The sequence below is a fragment of the Gallus gallus genome, chromosome 13, assembly GCF_016699485.2.
Source record: "Gallus gallus isolate bGalGal1 chromosome 13, bGalGal1.mat.broiler.GRCg7b, whole genome shotgun sequence".
Lineage (NCBI taxonomy): Eukaryota > Metazoa > Chordata > Aves > Galliformes > Phasianidae > Gallus > Gallus gallus.
This window is the reverse complement of record NC_052544.1, coordinates 10478619-10502977: the sequence shown is the minus strand read 5'-3', so window position 1 is coordinate 10502977 and position 24359 is coordinate 10478619. Positions and strand designations below refer to the sequence as shown.

The 24359-nt window shown below is 40.6% G+C and overlaps 1 protein-coding gene across 10 annotated transcripts in view; it reads right to left on the bottom strand.

Annotated features, from left to right (window-relative positions):
• Window positions 1-24359, bottom strand: part of EBF1 (EBF transcription factor 1) — a 263422-nt gene that overhangs the window by 48232 nt on the left and 190831 nt on the right. For 5 of the 10 annotated variants that reach the window (NM_001397656.1, NM_001397657.1, XM_015293734.4 and 2 more), the window contains exons 9-10: window positions 22997-23130; window positions 15303-15429 (exon numbers count right to left, since the gene is read on the bottom strand). In NM_001397656.1, coding sequence (NP_001384585.1) covers window positions 15303-15429; window positions 22997-23130 — 261 coding nt within the window. The remainder of the gene's footprint in view (window positions 1-15302; window positions 15430-22996; window positions 23131-24359) is intronic. The other 5 variants (NM_204752.3, NM_001397659.1, NM_001397658.1 and 2 more) reach the window with 1 other exon arrangement.

The window sequence follows — 24359 nt, the reverse complement described above, 5'->3', positions numbered from 1 at the left end:
GGAAGATGCCTTGGAGCAGGTAACAGCAGCATAAAGCATATGTTCAGAGGGAATCCTGCCAGTGCTGCCAGCACAAGAGTGAGTGGCTGAGCTCAGGATGTGTAGGGAGACAACCCAAGTCCCACCAAGCCCATTAGCCAGCAAGGCTATGGGGAGGGGCTGGTGGAGAACAAAATAAAAAATGGAAGTCCATTAAACTTTTTGGACTAGATGATCTTAGTGGTGTTTTCCAACCTTAACAATTCTATGACGATTAAGGCAGTTGAGATTAATTGTAAGGAACATGGGTATCACAATTCTCCAATCAGCCAACAGCAGTGAAAGCCTCAAACTGTTTTCTAATAAAAAGCATGCATGCAGCAGTGAAACCTCATAACTGTTCTATTGACACCCTGTGTCATAATCATTTCCTGTGTTAGCCATAACACACAGTTTTGTCTGTCGTGTGGCTGTAATCAGTAAAGGCAGGAAAAAAACCCACAAGTATTGCCATGGCTTAAATGGATACTAGTTCACAAGACCCTCAAGAAAATAATGATTTCAGTGGGTAGAAATGCATGGCCGTACCTCTTTCCGGAGGACAGTGCCCAGCAAGGGCACGTCTTCAGACTGCAATTGTCCCTTCCTGACTGTAGATGCAAAGAGCTTAAGAGAAGAGGGTTTTCTTCACCCTGCATGTCCCCACAGAACCAGAACACACACCTCACTCATTTATCATCATGCCATCGTAACCTGCCAACTTGACAATGATTTTTCCCTTGGGGTTTCTAGACTAGAAATGTTATTTAGGTTACAAAAACAATTGCATGTTTTCTCCCTCCTGAGCCAGAGTAGGCCTGCAAGCATGCAAATGAAAAGACTGTAACCTCACAGGATTGGAACTCGCTCCTCAGCCCTCACTGCCCACAGAAACACACACTGATGGAGGAAAAGCTGTGCCGGAGTGGTGCATGGTGAGATGCTGCGGCCATTGTAACCTGTGCTTGCTTTGGTACTGCTTTGGTACAAGAGTCTTTCTTACTGCAGGGTCTTACAGAAAGCAATTTTCTTCAGCCTCTGAATCAGCCACAGATTATTTTCCTCCTTTCATTTTTCCTCCCTTCCCCCTATTCCTGGGTCAGAAGTGTCCGTTTCACTCCCCCACCTCCATACGGATTAAAGGGGAAAAGAGGACAGACCCTGCGTGCCCAGCAGAACTGATCCAGCGCCAATTCAACAGATCAATGTGCACTGAAATTTGCAGGAGGTCTGATCTGGTCAGAGCTCGCTCACCTGAGCGGTTCATGTTTCTCAGTAATGACTGCAGGGATACAGTAAGTCTGTAGGCACTCAGCTGCTTCTTCAGAACAGGATGCACGTTTGCCTTAAGAGAGCTAGAACACTGCCCTGTTCCAGGAGTGAACTATTATTTTACCTTGCACAACTTCTAATTTTTTTCCCCCCTCATAGATACATTTTAATCAGTCCTCCTTTTAAAAATCTTGCTGCTAAATTATTTATGCCATACAACCAAGCGTAATACCTCAGCAGATGTCAGCAGATAAACAGAAAGGCAACGCTGCACGGTGGAGTTTAATGCTATGGAAACATTGGAGTGTTCATTCTACAATTCCACTGACCTTTGCTGACCTTTTTTCAATGTTTGCTTATTGCCACAGTAAGGAACCACTGCAATATCATTTGGAATGTTTATACACAGATCCTGAAAGTCAATATTTAAGAAAAGCGTGTTTCCTCAGCACATCGTTTCTGATCGTGTGCTATCAAAAAAGATTGCAAAGAGGTCCCAATTATACAGAGCATAGGCAGTACACGAGGTACAGCGAAGAGATCGAGAGCATAAAAACCTCCAGCAAAGCCACACCACAGGACTGCCATGAGGTAAGACGAGCATGAGAGGACAATGTCTGCATGTCGTTACAGCGGGATGCTGCAACACGAAGATGTTACAGATTTGTGGTTATTTGGGGGGCTCCTCTCCTTCCCTGCCGGCAATGCTGGCTCTGCAGGACCCACGTAACAAGGCAACAGTGAAATAACGAGCAGGGGAATGCAGTGCTGCTCTGCCATTGCAATGTTAGGTGCGATGTTGCACACTAAAGCATCGGATCAATACTTCCAGCAGCAAGCCGTTCAATACCTCTGAATTATTGCTTCATTTTTCTTCTTATTATAGATGAGTTGTGTTATTATTTTCCCCAAATCGATATTTTACAACCTTTTTTATCCGTTTCTCCATAAATTTTGTGATTACTTTAAACTGGGAATTCCGGTACGCTAAATAAGATGCAGTATCTGAGAGGTAGTGAATGTACCAACACAATTTTTTTACTCAAGACGCTGCTTAAAGGCAGGTCCCAGTCAATAGCCAAGTGGGAAAGATTTCACGTAAGAAGGTTGGAAGCAGCACCACTCTTAGAAAACCCAAATTCAAGTTCCCAGAAAATATCCCCTACAAAAGAACCCGATTTTAGGAGTAGGGCGGAAAGAGAGGTCTGACGGGCACATGGCGTGGGAAATTTAATTCCAAACAAATATGCTTTTTACTTCCCCTCAGCTAAAGGGCAACCATAATTCACTGAAATTGTTTCTTACAAAGCAGATAATCCTGTGCACCTTAGAGTGATTTAATTAGCTTCCATAGCTGTCTCCTGCTAAGTGTTTAAAGCATCTGCAAATCAAATCATGTTAACTCATCTGCTGCACCACTTTCTTTGTTCTATGCATAGGACCTTCCTAATAGCATTAATAGAAGCATGAGTTTCCCTGGAGAGGGGAGCAGCAAAGTGAGTTAATTACATAGTTATTGTAAAATTGTGTACATTATCCCATAGAACACGTAGGGTAAGTATTAAGGGGCTGCACAGAAAGCAATGATAATTTGGGGTGATCCCAAGGACCGCAATTATGTAATACAAAAGGATAATGCAGATTCCCACTGAAGTCAGAGGAATTCTGCAGAACTGCATGCAGTCTGCCTGGCTGCTCCTGGCCACAGCACAGGATATTGGCTGCTCCCTACGTATCAGCTACAACTTCTACACTCACATCTACTGCAGAATTACAAGGCAGAACAGTGGGAGGTAGAATAATCTTCATTCATTGTTTTATAACACATGAATAGAATGTTTAAAGGGAAAAAAAAATGCTGGGGTTTTCTGCTTTAAATTGCACAGATTTCTGCTCACATCCATTTCATCTAATTACACATAGCATCTCAGGTATCCCAAGGAGCAAGTCCAGCATCCCCTTTGCACGTGGGCATCAGTACTCCAATGGGAAAAATCACAGAACCATTAAGGCTGGAAAAGACCACTATGATCATTTAGTCCAACCATCAACCCATCAGCACCATACTCAGTAAACCACGTCCCTCTGAAAAAATAACTCATAACAAGTCATTCCCCCTCAGCAACTGCCCAAAGAGACATTACTCTCCAATTAAGTTAACTGAAACTATTGATCAAATATATATATTTTTTTCTGATTCACGTTTCCCTTAAAGATAGAGCACAAAAAGTAGATTGTTAAAAATACAAATTCATTTGTCTTTTTAGCAAAACGTGTGAGTGATGCAATGATGAACTCGGAGAAGGAACCACATATGCCTATTGGCCTTGTCTTTGGGAGGTCTGAACTAAATCCTTCATTTCAGAACAAAAGACACTTACTTAGTGCAGGTTCTCGTTTCAGTCCATGACCTGCCAGACTTGTGCCCAGCCCTGAGAGCCCCTCTATCAATAAAAGAGCCCAAACTGACAGAACCACTGAGAGAAAATACAACTGAAGGCAAACAGGCGAGGCACGTTTCACTCTCTTCCTTTTAAACAAATGACATGTGCTTTTCAATGCAAGATTTAAGGGAAACAAAAGCACAGCAGAATTAAAAGCAGGTAGGGAAAATATTACTGTTTTTCAATATGAGGGCTACTTGAAGACTTATTTTTAGGAACAACAACGTAGCTGTTATTACCAGTAGCTGCGCTCAACATGCTAAAGAACTTTGGGGAGCATTTTTCTTTCTTCTGTTTTTTTGGAGTGGTGAAACCAGTCAGAGATCTACCTCTCAAAAATAACATTTCCCTTGCACAAGTGACCTTTCAACATGAAGTCATGCTTACTTCCAACAGTAAAATCTTGCCTTTCATTCTTACAAATCCAAGCTTCCTGCTAGAACTGCCTGAGCACACAGAGGAGGTGCTTCTAATTGATGACTTTCAGTCTTCTACATAAAGCACCCCACAGAAAACCAGGAATGGGATATAATTTAGGAGAGAAAAAATAAAAGAAAAAAAAGAAGAGGGAGGGATAACAAGCTCGTGTATTTCAGAAATTACCATGGGATTATAATGCTTGTAGCAAGTCACAATCCTACACAGACCCTAGCACATGGGCCACAGAGGGAGCACCTTTTACCCAGCTTCATACATCCCAGTGGATATTTGAGCACTTGTTTAGAGCCCATCTGCAGGCAGGAGGCAGAGGGAAGATTTTCCTGATGGAGATGCACCAGTGCTAAGATGGAGCTGAGACAGGCAGAGATTCACACCCCACAGCTCCCAGCGGAGAGCCACTGGAGCTATGAGATTCCTAACTCTTATGCAGATGATGCTAAAGAGGACCTCATCATGTTGAAAGTGGGCAAAGCCCAACCTGGAAGATGCTAAATGTGACAGCAAATTGCACCATTATTCATAGACATTACAGGTTTTCCTCTGCAACTTTCACTGATTTAAAACGTAGAGTTTTGTGCCACTTTCTGTTTCAACTGATGTGCATTTTTGCTAGATGACTGTTATAACATCTTAAGATGACTGTTATAACATCTTAATTTCCACGTGTATTTTCTGTTCCATGAGGACTAAAAGAAATGCCATTATTTGTTGGTTTTGTGGGGTTTCTCTCTACTTTTTTTTTTTTAATTAACTCTCTGTCTGCTGGGAATGTGGTTTCCTTTTGTTAACCACCAATGCTGACACCTGCTGCTAAGCAAAAGCAGTTAAAGCCTGCAACTCTTAATGCAAAATGCCAACCATAATTTATGGCAACAGGAAAAAGGTGAGAAATAACATTTGGGAGGGAAGAGACAGAAGGGAAAGTAAAGAAGATGAAGTAACCGTGGGTATGGCCACACAAATCACTTAGGGCAAACTAAGCAAGACTGTGGGCTCTACAATGGTAACTGTCCTAATCCAGGCTCCTTACTGCAATATCTGACAGATGGTTCACACTTCTTTCCTTGAGGAAAAAAATGCTATGAAACATCTTCTGCTTACTTGTAAGTATGAAACAAGTTCATGCAGAATGTTTGACATACTGCACAACCATAGCCCAATTTGCATCATGTTACCATGTTTGCAATGTAAGTTTTGTCCTACCTTGTGGAATGATAGATCTGCATGTGCTTGGTTTGGCAGGACTGATTATAAAAGTATAAAACCAACAGTAATTAACTGCAAAGCTCACAACAGACCAGTGGTGAATACTTTTCAAGGAATATAGTATATATATTTAGAGTTATACATAGGTGTAATGCTGTAATGCTATAATGTGATAGAAAGTATAGCAACAATAGCAGAGAGGCACAACCCTAGGCTGCAGCAAATCAAAACAAGCCCAAATGCAGCAGCCATGGACACAGAACCAAAAGAAGAAAAACTGCTTACCTTTGGAAGGCCTCAGGTAGGCAGGGATCTCCAGTACCCACAGGAGATACCCACACCTCCACTGCCAACCCTTAAATGAGGTTTGGGAAGGGGTGGATCCTGGCTTCCCTCCTTCCTGTCACTCAGGAGCATTATACGCACTGAGATCCCCTGGTTTGGCCCTGCCTTCCCACCAGGTGCTCAATCACTGATTCAGGCTATTAGCATTCCTGCTACAATAGGTTGCCCTGAAAGTAATGCCTCCTATTTATTTCCACGGAAACAACAACTGATACAAAGAGCACAATAACACTATTTAATAAATTCCCTACTACAAAACACTATTTTTCAACATGGTCAACAGCAATGAACAAGAGACTACATGCCATGCTTGTAACAACCTGCACTAGAAGAGGTGACCCACTGTCACTGTCACCACTGCTGAAATGCACCACCCACCATCTCACTGCGCTACCTCCACTGTTTGATCTCCATAAACATTCAGAAATGAATGTCAGTGGGTGTAATTGTTTCCTCATAGAGAAATTCAGTTCCACTCCTTTACTTCATACACACTTCCATGTCAGAAGCCAGTTTGTCAGACACCCCCTCTGCTGCCATCTGTCACACGACAACAAAATGTAACGGAATATCAGTGGGAAGGTTCAACCTCTGCTGCCATCCCATCAACATCTGCTTTTGTCATTTTGGGCCAACATAGTAAAATAGGAGGCATTATTTTCAGAGCAGCCCTCATATATTAGATAACGAGCCTTGAGATTTTTTTTTTTTTTTTGAAGGGGGAAGGAATTGAAGAAATCTTTAGAAAAATGCAGTAGGAAGAACAGTACTAAGCCCACCATGCTCCTGCTTACCACCATCAGCAACTGGCTGCTTACAGAGATCTGCCAGAAGCCTCCAGGGAAGTTTGCAGAGACTGCTGAAACACCTGCACAGACCAAATCCTTAACAAAATTCTATTTCATGTAAGGCATTAGTCAACCATTATCATGAAATAAACATGGACTATTGCCAAAAGTCTCAGATCATTTAAAACACCACGGTTACAACTCCCTTCCTTTCTGAGTTGCTTTTGTCTTCCCCCCTGTTGGCTCCTGCAGTGCAGCAACACAGCATCCTCCCGGTGCCTACAAGAGCATGCCCCGCCGTCTGCAGTGCCTTACACACAGAAATAGTCAAGCTGATCTAAATAATATAAAAATGGGCTGATTTAAATAAAATAAAAAGCGCATGTTAGCACAGGAGGCAACTCTGCAGTGCCTCCAGCAGGGCTGAGAGGCCTCCAGCATTAAGCCATACTGGGATAAAACTGTTTCCAGCATCTCTACCCAGGCCCCACAGCCGACCACCTCGCTTATGCACTTGATATCTTCATAACTAAGTAGAAGAGTCTGCGTGAATTCTTGCAAGATAGCAGAAAAGTACAAAGAACTTTGCACTCCATGCAATAAATTGCTCTTGCATCCACTCAGATGAAAGGCTGCAAGTACAAGATTTTCCTTTTATCTATATATTAACAAAAAAAGCCAGAATCTGTAGACATAAGCTGTATTGGGGCGTAACTACTCTGTAGTCACTGCTGTCAGCAAGCTTATCCAGGCTAGGTAACGGTTCCTGTCTGAGTAGGGATGCTAGTACAAAGCTCAAAGCAAGCGAGGCTGCCCAAGTCCTGCCCCTGGGGAACAGTGGTTCCACACCACAATGTCAGAGTCAGCTGTACATGCACTGGAATGACTAAATGCCTAGGCAAAATGAGCCCCCATTAACAAGCACCTCAAAGGATTAAGCACAGTTTAAGGAGGCTGTTTTGCAGGTAGCACCGTGCGCATTAAATTCACATGCTGACATCTTTCCCTATCTACTCAGGCACCTCTGACATCAGGGCCCATGGTTTAGCCATTTCTCAGTGCCACACAGTAAATCCTGCAGGCGGTTCCAGGCAGAAGCCAAAAACTGCTGCACCCCCTGAGAAGAGCTGGAATGATGAGACAGGTAAATACAGACACACAGGACAGCCAGAATTCCCTGCTAATGGTCTGAGAAAAATTGCAGTGGCAATGAGTAGCTGAGCACCTGGTTTATGGACCAGGAAAGTGCCCTGTTCCTCTCTCCAGGGCACAGGATGAAAACACATTAAGGTGAGCAGAGCAGCCCTTGCTGTGACTATGAACTGCTCATTGCTGTGGGCATTTGTCTGATCAGAATATCCACGCATTACAAAACAAGACAGTGAAGCTCCTGTAGCAAGAGAACACAATTCAGGCTTTTTAGAAATTCATCTCACCTCTCTGTTTTATTGGAGAATTATTGAGGGAATAATATCTTATCAATTGACATGAGCTAAAAGGAGAATAAAAAAAAACCAAGAAAGATTAATAATTTTAGTCTGGAATAAGAGTTTTGAAGCAAAGGCATGAAAATTTAAAGGTTTTGGAGTGGGGATAAAGAAAAGAATTTACAAGGCTTATTTTTGAGAAGTCAGAGGGCTAATTTATCATGGAGTAAGTCTAGAACTTGAAAAGCAAAAAATGGTTTATTGGCTTTGAAGGTCAGATAACTATGTTATATCATATTCAATAGGTTAAGGTTCCAAGGGTCTAGAGGATTGCATGACAATTGCAGGAATCCTTATAAACTCTAGTTTATACCTTTGTCGTTAATAGCTTTCTAATCCTTTACCACAAATTTATAGTTTAGAAATGGCAACACATCTTAAAGATTAAAGGTAGGTGACAAACAGTTCATGTCCTTTAATAATCAAATCACACAGCTTAGATTGGGGGCTTATCAGGCTTTTTCCTACTCTATGGTTTCATAGGTAGGGAATACTTTATATCCCTATTACATGAATGATGAATGGGACCATTGGTTATGGGCTGTTATTTGCTTGGCTGTAGTCAATATGTTTTCTTTGGACAGGGACCTCAGTGATTTATTTCTCTTTTGGCCTTATCACTTATTAACTCAGGGCAGACAGAAAAAGCCAAGGTTGTGAATAAGGACTAGTGCCCATTTAGACTTCTAATATCAGAGAAAATATTCTTTTTAATGATCCAGCTACCCTTTGCTGCGTAGACTCTGATTGCAGTTCCCTCTAACTAGAAAATAAAGGTCATATTTCTTGGAAAGTGTATACATAAAATATGCAAAATAATATGTTTCCTTCACAGCCAGCTTTATTCTGACGGTTGCTGTAATTGCTTTCATTTTGCAGCTGTCCTACAGGTACACCGCACACTTTTAGTGATTGTTTCTTGCAGTGTGTTATGGTGCTGCCAGTGTTTAAGAAATACCAAAGATATGCAGGTTCTGTGTTCCTATTAGCATACAAAAGGGATTTTCCAGTCTACCTTTGCCGCCTCCTCACTGTCTGATAACACTCTTTTCCCTGCAATCAATTCTGATTCCTTCCAGCTTCCTTTCCTCAATTTCTGAAAACTAAACCAACAACCCTTCCTAATAATATTCCTAATATTCTACCCTGGTAACAGTCCACACTTCACTGTACACATACTAACAAACATTAATAAGCTGCGTCTGCAGCAACTTTCATGCCAACTCCATCACTAAATAACAAATACTAAGTTCTTTCACCTAGGAAAGCTTGCTCCAAAACAAGTGCAACCATTTATTAGTTTATTTACAGCGAGTCCAGGCAGACAAGGTAGTAGCACAGGCTCAGCAGAGCAGCTAAGTTAATGGACTGGAACTCAGAAAGGGCTGAGTTCAACCTTAAACTCAGCTAGAGATTTCCTGAGGGCAACTTCCTCTTTCCAGGGCAGGTAACATCTAAGATCAGATCACTGGTTTGGGTGCATGGTGGACCCAGATCTTCAGTGCTTAAAGAAAACCCTTATAGCAGCAGAAAGCCATGAGCATTGTGCAACAACTACTTCAGCCCAATGCCAGGTCTCCCCTGAGCTCCGCACACCACTCAATGCCTCCTGTGTTCCCAGGGAGAGTGTTGGCTCTTCTGCAGCACTCTGTGACTATTTAGCTCCGACATATCTCAGACTTTTTATTCTAACACACCTCTTTTCTATTTATCAGTGAAGGGCAGTTAAAACTGCTGTTAAAAACAAATGGCATTCATTTCCCAGCTTCTGGCCACTCTTCAGGAGCACTGATTTGTTCTATATTTCAGTTCAGATTAATAGTCATCATATCTTTGAGGGCGAAGAATTTTAGAAACATATCAGGATAAAATCCAAGACAGTACAGAGATGCTGGCTTTTCTATTTATTTTTATTGTTCTGTTGATGGTGGCCTTCTCTCCTCATTTATACTAATCTGCTACTTAAGCACTCATGATTTAATAATAAACACACATGAATGGGGCATTGTAAAACTAACGAGCTTGTGTATTACTTACGTTGAGAATTACTGTCACTAGGCTTTTACATAGTAGATACACAGCTATGGCCAAGGTTAGCTGGTCAAGCCCACCCGCTAGCGAGGCCCCAGTGAGACTACAGGAATCTCTTGACAGCCAGTCTGTCTCTTATCAACTATTTTTTCAATCTACAAACTCCAGAACTCTCCATTCTGAAAGCTGATTGCTTCGTTGATTATGCACCTTTTGAACCTTGGTGTCTTCTTGAAAGCAGAAAATTTTCTTTGCAAAGGAATCGCTGGAGCTTACTGGACTGGAAACTTTAGGGATAAGAGATCACGGTATAAGTGGTTCCTATTCTGAGCAGATCTGTGAACATGACTTAGACCTCTGCTTCTGTGGCCACAGACTGAAATTGTAAATGGCAATGAGTAGTTTTTGGTCTCTTACCCTTAATCATTGAATCACAGAATATCCTGAGTTGGAAGGGACCCATAAGAATCATCAAACGCAACTCTTGGAGGTATTTGACTTTAGAAATGAAGAGAATGATTTTCATTAACAACTACCCCCACACTTGAATAAATTAAACCATCTAAAGATAAAACAATAAACATAAAGCCACCTAAAAAACCTGCTTTTGAAAATGTTACTCAAATCACCTGTGAACTGCAAGGCCCTTCCTGTTTGTACACAAACTCAATTGCTTTCGGAAGTAAGTACAGGGTGAGATGCGGATGGAGCAGGAATTTTTCCGCATGAGGCTACTTCTTCTTTGTAGCAAATGGGGGGAGTGAGAAGTTCTCTGAGAAGCCCCGAGACATTCCAGAGAAAGAGGCGGTTTCCCAGAAATCCTGCTGAGCCCCTGGCCTTCACAATGCTAGCATTTCTACACCACTCTACACACAATAACCAAAAAGTGTAATGCAAACATGACCAGCTTCTCTAGTGTTCCACTGTGACTTACTCTGCCTTCCTTACAATTACTGCAGTTGGATTTGATGATCTTTGAAGGTCCCTTCCAACTGAACTACTCTATTCTGCTCTGGAGGATTGGCACTTAACACCTCAGTTAGTCACACTGCTCAGCACGCCCTGCTTGATAGAGTCTATGATGCTGACCCTACGTTCCCCATTACTGTTAGCAGCACTTCTGGAGTCATACCATATCCAATGACTTGCTGTCAACACACATCAGTCTCCAAGCAAGACTAATACAAAGGAAAACAGTTCCTAAATTCCAACTTGCACCCAACCATATAACCAATTTTCAATGTAATAATAATAATAAAATCAGTATTTGGGGTAGCACCCACCAAGGATCTGGATTAATCCCATGTTCATAGCTTAGTACCAAGCTATGTGCTTCTGGCCCCCTATTTAGTCTGCTGCTCTAGCTTGGAACAAAAGCACAAAGCCTTAAATCAAGCAGGTGGTAGCAGGAGACACAAAGTAGTTCATTTCTGGACGTTCCATAAGTGGAACATCTTTTCCAACACGTGGTGAGAACAACTCTCCTTTCACTTACACTCTGCAGTCCCACTCAAATCTCACAGTTCAGTACTACCATACGCAGCAAAATCCATCCATGAAAATCACACTATCTGTGATGCCCATGGTAAATAAATAAATAAATACCAAACAAAGCCGAAAATCTCAAAGGCCTGGCCAGGTGTCAAAAAAAAATGGTGTCAATTATCATCCCTTAATTCAACCATATATTCCCTGAGTTGCCTTGACAAACTACTCAGGGATATGTACCCATAATGGCTTCTTCATTTATCCTAGTTTTTCCAGTCCTAAAATAAATCAGTGGCACATACTTAATTCCTAAGTTGTGACATGAAGCAGAATTCATTTGGTGCTCTTCAGTACCTGTAGAGATTTACAGGTAAAGGATTCCCCATGTAAACACTGACCAGCATGGTGCTTCACTGGCTCATATACTTCCGGGTGCAGTATGACTTTTCAACGTAATTCCAAAGTGAACATAGAGGTAAAATGTATTTTCATACTCCTATATTTCTAATAATGTTCTCTCTGGAATGTCAAACCTCAAAATTTAAGAAATAACTGCTCTGTAAGTGCATGCTAATACACTGCTTTGCAGATGGGAAATAGAAAACTCTTCTTGTAAGCACAGAGCTGATACTGGTATATTTCTTCCAGAAATAATCACAAAATCCAGGATTTCTCTGTATCTATGTGACTTTGATTCTTACATGGTACATGGACTACTTAGAGATCACGTTACCAAGTTAGTTGCAGTTAATGGGGAAAAAAAGGCTAAAATTAATGGGTCACTGGGTATTTTCTTCTGAGAACTTAAGTACTTAACAGTAAGAAAAAAACAGTTTACAGCCAGGTGGCTTGAGGGGATATTTTGTTGAACACTGATTAAAAATAATTTCTTCTAAATGAGACCTGACCACAAAATGGGTCCATTAACGAGCAGGGACATTCTCACCAGAAAGGAAACTACGCTTGATCGACTCCAGCACCGCCCACAAACCCCAGGTCTTTTTCTCTCTCTCTCACTCACTCTCCTCTTTTATTTTTTCCTCCTTCTTCTCTTCTCCCCTTTTCTTGTTCTTAATAGCAGGGTAAATAAGCAGCAAGTGATGCCGAAATGTTTTCGGCCAAAAACAGAGCCAAACTCCTCTGAGAAAACATTTGGCCTCTGTGGTTTTGTAATATGTTCCAGAACACTGAGTTCACTGCAGAACATTGTGAAAGACTCCCATCGGCTGGAGTGATGCTGGGGAATGTTACTGTATCCCAACCTCCCATTGGTCCATTTCCTGCAGGCCTTGTTAAAAAAAAAAAAAAAAAGAAGAAGAAGAAAAAAAAAAAAGAAAAAAAAATAGTGCTATGTGGGAGTTAAAACAAGTTCTCATGGGAAAAATGAATGGTAAGAAATTCTAGCTTTAAAAGAAACAGCTAATCTGCTAGTTTGATTGTTCTTCAAAACTTACAATGAACCAATAATCCTAATTAAAAACACTTGGCCTAGTTCTCTAAAGCATCATAGCTTTTTCTATGCTTCGTTTGTACACACCATAGACTATTAGTTTTTTTCTAGTGCTCACTAACAAAGTGCTGACTTTGTTGGGATGGCTGAGCTAATTTTGTGAACTCAGTGTGAAACCTTAGCTAAACAAAATTGTGGTAATTTTCCTTAATTTGTAAAAGTGATTGGAGTGCAAACAAAATTTTCCTCTTGGGTCAATCCTATAATTTTCAATTAACTAAAACTAATCGGCAGGCGTGTACTGAACCTGCATTTTGTTTAAAGGGCTGGAAGGCACTTCTGAAGGTCAGGATGCGTTAATTGTTTTCATTTTAGTTTCATTTAGTCCTTTAGAAAAAGACACATTTAAGTTCAGGCTGCCTGTGGAAGGATTGAAAAAATGCAAATTGCAGGAGGTACAATTTCAGTCACAATAGCATTTCTGTATCCACCATCACTCCATAAAAGCTGCGTAAGTACGAGAATTGTCCATAGATTGGATCACTTTTGATTTTGTCATTGCTGTTTAGTATTTCATAACTTTTGTTCATTGAATGAAAGTGTGTTTCGAACACTAACCTGAAAAGGCATATATGGAAATACTTTCCCTACTGGGACAACCTATTTCCACATTCAACCATCTGCTTTTGGGCAAGCAGGCTAAACTGCCATTCTTCTTTCTCCTAGAAAAGCTATATAACAGTGATCTGAAAAGAAAAACAAAATGGGTCCGAGCCATTTTACCACTTAAATTGCATAAAGAAGTCCCATAAATTTCTTTGCAAAGTTGAGAAGGGTCAGGTTTCCTCCCCGTCTCTCACTTTGCATGCACACTTTCCATTTCACTGGCCAAACTGCAGCCAGCCCAGTGGCTTACCAACAAGCAGAAGGAGAGCACAGCTTACTGTATGAGGTCAGGAAGGGAAAGGATTCACAGTGAAACTGTCCAGAGCTTCAGCTGACACTTTCATGTGGCGTACACTGCCAATTTGCACCAGCTGGTAATCTCACCCTTTTCCTTTCCCTTTTGTTCCAGCACATTCAAACCCTAAGTAACTTTATGATATGATGCATTATTGTTCGATGCATGAACTTCCCACACATTGTTGAAATCATATTACTTACAATAAATACACAGCAAAGTCTGCTGCTTAGTGAGTGAGGCAATACAAGAACACTAAGACCCAGGAAAAAAAAACAACAACAACAAAACAGCACATAATCCCAAAGAGAGGAGAGAGCATTTGGAAGAAGACAATAAAGCTTTATATGCCACCTTTGTTCAACTTGCTCTGTGTTACAGAAATCTAGTGAGAGCTTTGTTAATCAGTTAGAGCATAGAAGTCCATCCTCTGCCTTGAGTTCCTGTGTGTACACTCACAGCTGGATAAATGTATGTGTCCAGTGTAATTCAGAATGATCCATAATATGTACTTATGTGGCATATTATTCTTAAAGTTTCAGGTGCAGTCAAGGATGAGGCAAGAAATTGCACTGGATTGTGATGAGGTTCTTCAAGCAAACAGTTACGGAAGTAGTACTGCACTATGGGTCAAACAACAAGCACATCCAAACCTGGACCAAGCTGTTAATTCTCAAAGCATGCATAGCTTCCAGGGAATCAAAGATACATGTGTTTGTTTGCTTGCTTTAAAAGGTAGGCTGCTACTTGGTTCATTTCCCATGCCATCTATGTTACTACTGAGAGTGATTTGACATTGACGTTACCTGTAATGTCTCAGCAGTTTTGTCAATAATTCTTCAGGCCAGAGCACCCTACTCAGAGGTCTCAGTATGGGATGCCACCCCAAAACACGGCAAGTCATTATGTCTGAAGCACTGACTGGGGTGAAAGCCACGTGCCCCCACAGAAGCCAGAGGCAAGTATGTTATAAGGAAACGGGAGGGCAAACAGGCTGCTGCTTTCAACACTTGTCGAGCCTTGTTACAGCATGAGATGCAGATATTTAGCAAGACTATTCCTTGGAAAGCAGGTTCGTGATCACACTGCGTGTCTGGTTCATTCCTTCACACCCACAGCTCCCAGGTAAAGAGATGTCCTACAGCAAGGACCAACAGGCAAACAAACATCCCACACCGGTACGCCTTCTGATTCATCTCTACATTCCTCCATTTCAGAAATTCAACTTTATATTGGTATCTTCAATGATGTGCTCAGCTCAAATAATAAAATATGGTACAGCTTTTAATGATGAAAGCTGAAGCCCTAGCGAGCATGATATATTGCCTACCCTATTTCTCCACGTTATATCTGGCACTAAAGTATCCTTACCTGTGTAAATGAATCTTCCAGGCGTTCCCTTGCAAAACTGCTTAGACTTGTAGGACAATGTGACTTCTACAACCCCTGGGATATGTCGGGGAGGTGTCTGTACGCGGATGGCATGAGGAGTAATCAGCTAGAGGAAAACATTGAGAAGAGAAAAGAGGGGGGTGAGGGGGGAAAGCACTGTTAGATGCTGAACACTTCTTTAATAACACTTTCCTCTGAGATCACAGTAAACAAGCTCTGAAACATGTAATTAACCTGTCAATGTTTGAATACAATCACAATGTAACCCACACAAAAGCCAGAGACTACAATATTTACAAGCATTCTCCCTTCTCAGCCACAGCAACATTATTTCTGTTTTCATACATGGCAGATGCTCACTTCCTAGTACAAGCATTAGCCCTGGTTTAATGCAACAGCTTTAGCTTACCCCAGCAAGATGCTTACATTTGCTCAGGTGAACTCTGGGGTCATGTCAGTGTCCAGCAAATCTGACTGATAAATGATGCATGGTTCTGTGTGTGACATCCCTTCAGCTGAGATTGGCTGCCCGGTGCAAGCCAGGCAGGCTTTTAAAACTGGTCCCCAGCTGACATCTGTACACTGCAAAAGCACCATGTGCTGCAGTTTTAATTAGAGATTCCTTCCTATTCATTTTCTGGAGGCATAACTGATTACCACAGAAATGCAAAGTTGGGTTTCTGAAGGATGCGCGAAGTTTCCTTGCAACTGATCAAAGCTCTCAAACGAGGTGAACCAAATATAACCATTTACCCATTAGTTCCAGTTTGCATCCACTGCAATGGCAGACACACCTCTGAGAGGTCTTCTCTATGTGCAGGTAATAAATAGACAAACAACTTTCTTGCTAAGAGGACTAGTGCTCCTGGTACTCCACACAAAAGGATGGGATGGCTCAGTGCTTCTCATCTTGGACTCTGTTAGGATTATGGGCTGGATTTAAAACGTGGTCCTTGAAATAAATATTAGAACCATTTAGGAGTTCACTAGTTTCTTGCACTTAAGCTCAATTTTTTTCCTATGTTCAGAAACTACAGAATTGCTCTCCCCATCACTGAAATGTTCTCATTCATTCTGCCCCCTCAGACAGGAAAAGTAAAAAAAGAGGAACGTAGAAAAAGTGCCATGACTGCATCCAGCAAACAAGATACAGCTCTGGCACATGCATCACCCTGCTCTTGGGCACCTTAAAACACAGCCAACCAGACCCACAGCCACCCTTGACAACGATCAACACCACGTGTACCCTAAGCAGACAATAGCTCAGTGCTGTCAGCTGACTTATGTCCTGGATTAGGGAATACAATTTAATACTATTATTATTATTATTATTTTGAAATAAAAGCTGACTTTATTTTTTTTACCAGGAATGAAGTATTTCAAAATCACAGTGAGATCCTATAAAAAAATTAGGCTTCTAAGCAGGTCTTTGTTTAGGGCACAGGACCGTTGCTCCAAGCCTTATATCACAAATTGCCAACAAAGCTAAAATTCCCAAATAAAGCAGTCTGTAAAAAACAACAAAACAAAACAAAACAAAAACAGAGAAGGAGAGGAATGTCTGCCTGAGAGCCATCTGTGTTACTGCAGGAAATGGCATTCACAGTAGGAAGTTCTCCATATTTAAAATAAGAAAATTAGTGTTAGATCAAGTTGAAGATTAAAAACAACACTACCAGCATCAAATATTCCAAACGTTACTCAGTTCCACATAAGTCATAGGATCAGCCCCCAACTCATGCAATTTTAGAAATGATCACATAAGAATCGATGTTCTTGTCTGAGAGCTTCAAAGAGATCTCTAAAACTATGAGACTTTGGAACTTACTGATTTTTGAAAGGAACATAGTTTTTCTCACCAAATTACTCACTCTATCTACTGGTCAAAACAAACAAACAATTCTAAGGATCCCTTTTACTTAAACTGATTTGCCTTAAAGTTGAGCTGACCAAAGTCATAAACCCTAGGCTAATGCTCTACGTGCCCTCAATCATCAGTAGAAACAGAACAGTAATTTATTTGCATGGTTTTAGACACCTCTCAGTTGGCATAAGCTGCTCCTTGTTAGTATCCACCTTTTTCCATCGAACCAAGATGACAAATTTAGATGCTTAACTGTAGGCAGCCAAGCATAGCTGAGATAAATCCCACCCTCAAGTAGTTCTAGTCAGCTGGGTGCACTGGCAAGATGAAAAAATTTCATGACATTTTTAAGGGAAAAATAGTTTTAAAAACAGCCAAGGATTTTAATACTGAAGGTTAACGTGCTAGTCTTACTGCATCAGTGTGTGCCCCACAACCCTCACCCGCATTCTGGCATGAGCTATAAGGGCAGCTTCTGGTTGTATCTTTGAATTTCCCAACATTTACTGGTCTGTCACCACTTTAATGTTCTTTAAACATAATTTGTGGCATTTTCCAATACTCATCTTCACTGGTTCCCAAGAAATGTCTGACCTATTTATGGTCCATTGTTACAGAGAGCTGGGGAGAGTTAAGCAAGTTTCCTGGTTTGTTCTCCACAAACAGTTTGGTTTTCCTTTGTGCTCTGAAGTAAATAAGTTTAACTGTGTTTAAAACCACAAATATACAATACTGTCGCCCACACATTCCCAAAGGGTGAACATTATGTCTGAAGTCCTATGGTTTAGGATAATCAGCATATATTTTATTCCTCTCTTCTCTGGAACTGAAGCCTGGGAGATGTATGTGGAGAATACACGTTCCTCTTCCTTTAGCTTTTTCTCATTACCATCTACCACTGACCACTATCAGGGATGCAGTGCTGAGCTAGAAGGACCTTTGTTCTGGGTCAACATTTGGTTCTCATGCCCACAGAAAGGAACTAGCTAACTTGGTTACATACCAGTATTCCTCTATACTGTTGCTGGCTCAAGAAATTGGCTTTAAGAGACAATAAATGTCACTACACTTCGAAACCTGTCCTCTGAATCCACCTCTGGTCTTGAACTCTGGTTCCCTAACACCATCGGTGTGTCACCCTGAATCCGTTTTGCAGTCAGTGTGATTCAAGAGTGCTGCACGGACCTGTGTGCACAGCCAGAGCAAATCTTCCCCTAATCTCAATGACTCTAGGATTATGGGATATTTTCCTGTTGAAGTGCTGACCTGTGGTGTGACCTGGGGAATTCCTGCCACATTTTGCTAGCACATTTTCTCCTCTCACACTGACACAGACTATACCTTTTCCAATGCACAGTCTGTCTAGTATTTGCAAGCAAAGCACCTGGAAGAGGTAAGCTATTAGAATCAGGTGATCTTAAACATAAAGATGTCACTTCCGGAGGCCTCTGAGACCCAAAGTGTCGAACTTCTTGAGAAACATCATTATATGGTCACCCTGTTGCTTTCATAGACATCTGCCATTGCCCACTGCCAAACACACTACATAGAGAAGATGAACCTCCATGTCTCACCCAGTTTGGGCATTGTGATGCTCTAACCTCAAGTGGAAACACATATTGCATTAACAGACAACACAACGCCTGACATGACCTGAAATAAGAATCTGTAAATAAGAATTACCTACATTTCTGAGCGTGTGTTTAGATGTAAATCCTGAGCAACACACTAACTTGTGATGTGGAGATGAACCAAGCAGCCAGAATCCCAGATCCAACTTCCTTTCCCAATCCAGTGATTGGCAAATTGAGATCTGGAGTTGGACAAAAACTACCAACTGCACCCTTTTCCCAGGGGATATTCAAGTGAATTGGGCTGGTGCTTGGCATCTGTATTAGATGTTTTATATAAACTCTTACTTGTCCATTGGGACACGCTGTGGATTGGATTAAAACCTGAGTTAGAGATATTCAGAATGGACGGAGGTGCAAGTCCTCCAAAATCTAAAACACATTCAGTTTGTGTACAACAAGCCTCTTTCTGTGGTTTGCTAATATATTCTAGACATTCTTCTGTGATACAGCACCATTTCACACTCTTCAGAGTGCCAGGCTACTTTCTTTTTTTGAAAAGTGACATTTTATAAGAAGATGTCATTAATCTGAGTCACTAGTTTATTTCTGCATGCTTGAGCTCTGGTTTGTGGTTGGGGAAATGGTGACAATCGGTCATAAATTCAAGTTGGACTCTGTGTGACGAGGACTGTTAGGACAGGAATTACAAGAAGAAATCCAACAAACTGAAGGTAATGAATGGCTTTCAGTGGGAACGGGACCCTTAAGGTATCTATTTTCAAAAGTGACCAGTGGCATCACGTGCCTCAATACTGGGCATCCAGATGCTGATTAATAAAAGCCTTGGCTTTCAGAACGAGGGTGCCTACTCGTTTTTTAAAAATGAGTCAGACCTCCAAAATAAGCACTCAAAAAGAGAGACTTCCAAAATCAATAATAAACATGAAAAGCAAAACAAAAAACTGTGTCACAGAATTTGATTCAGCAGCATAAAAAAAAAAAATGAAGCTCTGTTTTTGTGCTGTACAAAAGCAAAAGAGCTGATGGTTCAGTGCTTCATCTTCTCTTAATAAAAAAGAAAGAAGTTGTTTCCAGCTGACTCTGTGCAGCTGGAGGAATGTTCTTGGCAGGAAAATGTTTGAAGAAATAGCTCATTTTAAGCAAATATTGTGGAATATTTATAAGAAACTAATTTTGTCTTCACAATCATGTGTGCTTGCTCTGAAACTCGACTCTCGGAATTACGGTCCGCCAATAACAGAGGATTTTATCAGCAGCTCAGATTTGGGATATTTGCAGCAACGTGCAGCGCTGGGTAAAAACTAAATAACAAATCCTCCTGTTTGTGGACTGGGCAAACAGAAAGGCAGAGTCTATCTGGCAAACAGACTATTTGCTGGGAGTTGTCTGTTCATATTCAGCATGTGAACACGATATACCAATACTGTTTCTCTGCCAGTTCTGAAAGTCCCTTGAAAAAAAAAAGGCATCAGATGGCTCATTTTGCTGTATTCTAAAAATATCAAGGGCTCTTAAAGTCATTTTTATAAAGTAATATGGAAGTTAAGGATTAATTGAACCCACTGGCTTAGGGTATCTGCATTTCTGCACAAAATTAATGTGACAAATTAAGTTTTTATTTAGTTCTCCCTGGCTGAGAAAGGTTGTAATTATGTTAGAGTGTTTACAGCTAAAATATATGTTTAAATAATAAATACGTGTTTCAGAAACCATTTTAAACCTCCTTTTTTAACAGTGTACTCCATTTCATGCATATAAATATTTCAATTACAAAACTTGAATACATGTAAAATAAATTAAAAATATATTATTTACACTTCAAATTATTTATAACGTATGCTGCTTGACATTAACAAACACACCCTTAAAGTGAACAATGTTTTTAGGTTTTTAACTATGCTTCTCAATAGTGGTAGCATTTATACTTTAAATATCCATGCATCTCAGGTACTTACATGGGTTTTGTTATAATAAAATCTGAGTAATATAGGACCTTTATGATAATTATCTTCCCAGCACCTCTCTGAAGAAGGTGACTAATCTTATTACGATGTTGGAGAAAGGGAATTGAACTTTAAGCAGATTATGTGATTTGCCCAAGGTCCTATGCAAAGTCTGAAGCAAAATGATACTTAATTTAGACTTCATCCCCCAAACCACCTGCAATTACAATTTGAAGTGATCCTAGACAAATCCATGTGAACGTAGTTCACAACTCTCATTCTTTTCCTTTAGTTCCCTCCTGTCTAGTTTTGGTTTAGATTTTATGCAGCTCAGTTAAAACCATGTGTTGTTTGGATCCATGAAACAACAGGGAGAAATTGAGCGTTCTTGTTGAATTCAATTACAAAATAAGCTGTTCGAAACCAGGTCTGTCTGGCAGCTTGGGATGGACCTGCTCCAGCTTTAAAATTATACTGATATTCAGAAAATGGGTAGTTCAAGTCTACGCTATTAAAGTAAAGCAAAAATATTCTTCCTGAGCACCGAAATATGCCAGACATTTTTAGATGTGGGAAGGCAAATGAAAGAACTTGTTTTGTACTTCATATGTGGCTGGCATGTGTAATTCCAATTATTTATACACCAATATCACTTAGGGATTATTTAGACAGCTGATGCCTTTCTGCACTTATTGACCACGTTTGTCTGCTTCTTTCAGAAATAACTTCTTTTCCCCTACAGAATTTTCTATCACTCTCACGGGTTGTGAAACTGAGAAGTAATTCTTTAAGGGAGAGATGGTGAAATAGTTTTGACTCAAAGCGGACTTGCAGCCCATTAGAGCATTCACAGCAACAGACTTTGATCTGGGCCCCATCTATAGCATTATTAATTCTATGACAAGGATTTGTAAGCATCATCAACAATGTTTTGGCTGGCACTCACTTACCCGGGGTTAGAATTTGCCAATTAATGGCTTCCACTAATAAACAGGATCAAGATTTATAATGAAAGATCCAATTCTGCAGTACCAAAACCACAGCAATTCCCTCCCAGCCTCTTCACCTTTCCTCTTAAAATGTCTGTAGCTGTAATGGCTTCAATCTTACACACAAAATGCTTACACTGGACCCAGGGGGCACTTTCATGATCACATAAGGGTTTCAGAATAGGGCTCATTTAAAATATCTCCTTTTCTGGAATGCCCTTTCATCCACACTTGTCCTCAAGTTGAAGAATGACATAGAGAGAGAACCGTGAAGCCCATGAAGGACATTAGAGGATACTCTTCATATGGAATAAATGCTGCCATATGTGCAATGGAATCAGTAGGGAGAATGCACTGGATATTAATTAAGCTATAATATTGATTTAATATCTATAAGATATAAGGCAAAGGATCAGAAGCTCCTCGTCACTCGGCAAGAATTGTTCAGTCAGTTTGGAAAGGCAGGTCTGTCTCTTATCTTGTTTAGCTTGTACTCCTAAAAATATTGTTGTTTTTTTAGTAAAACTTCCAATATTCTTTCAGAAAGCCATACAGGCAAAACTTAAACCTTTCCTTTGAGCTGCCTTCCCATGCCAGTGAGGCCAGTGGGAGCTCCACCCTGCACATGGAAGTGGCCATTTGGGTGGTGCTACCTGAGACTTGACATTCCACAGACTTTTGAGGAATATCAGACTCCATGTCTAATATTGTGCCTAGGAAAGAGAGGACTTAAGTAGCTAGGAGAAGCAGCAGCAGTAAAAATGGATGAGAAACAAAGAAAGACAGTTTTACTCAAGCTATCCAGGACCCTGATAGATACAATAAGGCTGTATTTTTCATGCGGATACAACACTGAATGTACACTTTCAGGACATGTCATTCAGAGGTGCTGAATTTCTGCAATCTCCACTCCGTTGAGCTGCAGTTACAAGCAGCTGGTTTTCCCTGGAATGCAGGATCACTTAAACGTTTGTTTCCTGTGGGCCTCTAGCTATTGTAGTGCTAAATGCAGAATTATTCACACAGACATTTATCCTTTCCTTTTCTTGGGGGAAAAAAAAGACACTGAGCTAAATTCTGAGCCAGTGAGAGGAGATGCAAATCCCCTGGCTATAGTGTAGTTCTGCCACAGGTACATTTGACTAATTATTTACATAAAATTGAATGAGAAACGATTCACATCTAAACATTTGTTGCTGATTTAGCATGTGGCATAGAAAAAGGACAGGCTAGCTGTAAGCTAGACAAAGCTATTAGACATTACCGTTCAGACAACACCTACCTCACTCCAAACCAGCATGGTGCCGAAGATGACCTGTAACCCATCAAAGAAATTGTCTCCTATGATGATGACAGTGGCACCTCCTGTAGTCCATCCTTCACTTGGACTGATGGCTTTGATACATGGTGTAGCTGCTTTTCAACACACATGAAAAAGAGAAGTATTCTGCCGTTAGAACCAGATTTTAATGATGGAAGACTTGAGAAAAATAAAATAAAAGGAGCTTTCATTTTTCCCCCCTTGCTAACACAAAGATCTCAGCAATTGTGTTCTTTTTAGCACATGTGCATGACCTCCAACTATACCTTTGGAAGTTATTTTTATTTTTAATTAATTTGTTTGGGTTTGTTATCCACATTGAAAATAATAATAACTTTTATAAGCCTACACCAACAGCAAAAAGATAATATATTTTATATATAAATATAGATAGATAAATAATAGATCACAGCATGATGAGCACAGACCAACTGGAAGTTAGAACAAATCTCTACCTTTTTTGTACGTGAAATGCAGAATGCCTGAATTAATAAAACAATCTTCAGTGAGCTCACTTTATTATCCATCATAACCTAAATTAATCAAGGAAACTCCCAGAAATACTATGGAAAATATTGGCAGAAAAACAACAACAACAACAACAAAGGGTGTAACCCTCAGCATTTCTTTAAGTCGTTTGCAATCAGATCCAGGTTGTTCTGGTATTAAACCACCCTGCCCTGCTTAATGCTTTAGCAACTACAGGAAAAAAAACCACTTCACAAAACCAGAAACCACCATCCTGCCACCTCGTCACTCCACTTATGTTGTGTCTACTGGGTAATTAAGAAGTGTGTGCAATGCATTTCGCCTTATTCATGGAGTCTGTCACCACTTTCATGAGCCACTTTCTTGGCAACACATGTACTAAGTGCCTCCTGAGGGGATGTTGAAAACTCAAGCAGAACTTAAAGGAGTAAGCTCAAATCTAGGTGTAAGATCATCTGTATTAAGGCTATGAAAGCAGAAGCACTGTCGGCTCTATATACTGGTGGGGTAGGGCAATAAAAACATCCATGGACTGATTCTCCTCCTCTGCAGTACTGGAGTACATCAGAATTTAACTGTGTTGAACCCAGTGGAATAACACTACTGTAAAAACAATCCGAGTAAGCCAAAAAGCACTGGGTAACTCTCTGCTGTCGAGTCTCGGGTTGGCTGTATAGGTTGATGAAAACAAATGACTCCAACACAAATGCCACCTACTTCTCCCCGCTAAAACTACAGGAGAGAGAATTATGACCCCACATCCTTAGATATTGCTTTAAGTAAAAAAGAGTATCTGAACAATTTCATTAGCCGTGAGAAAGAGAGACCTTAAGGA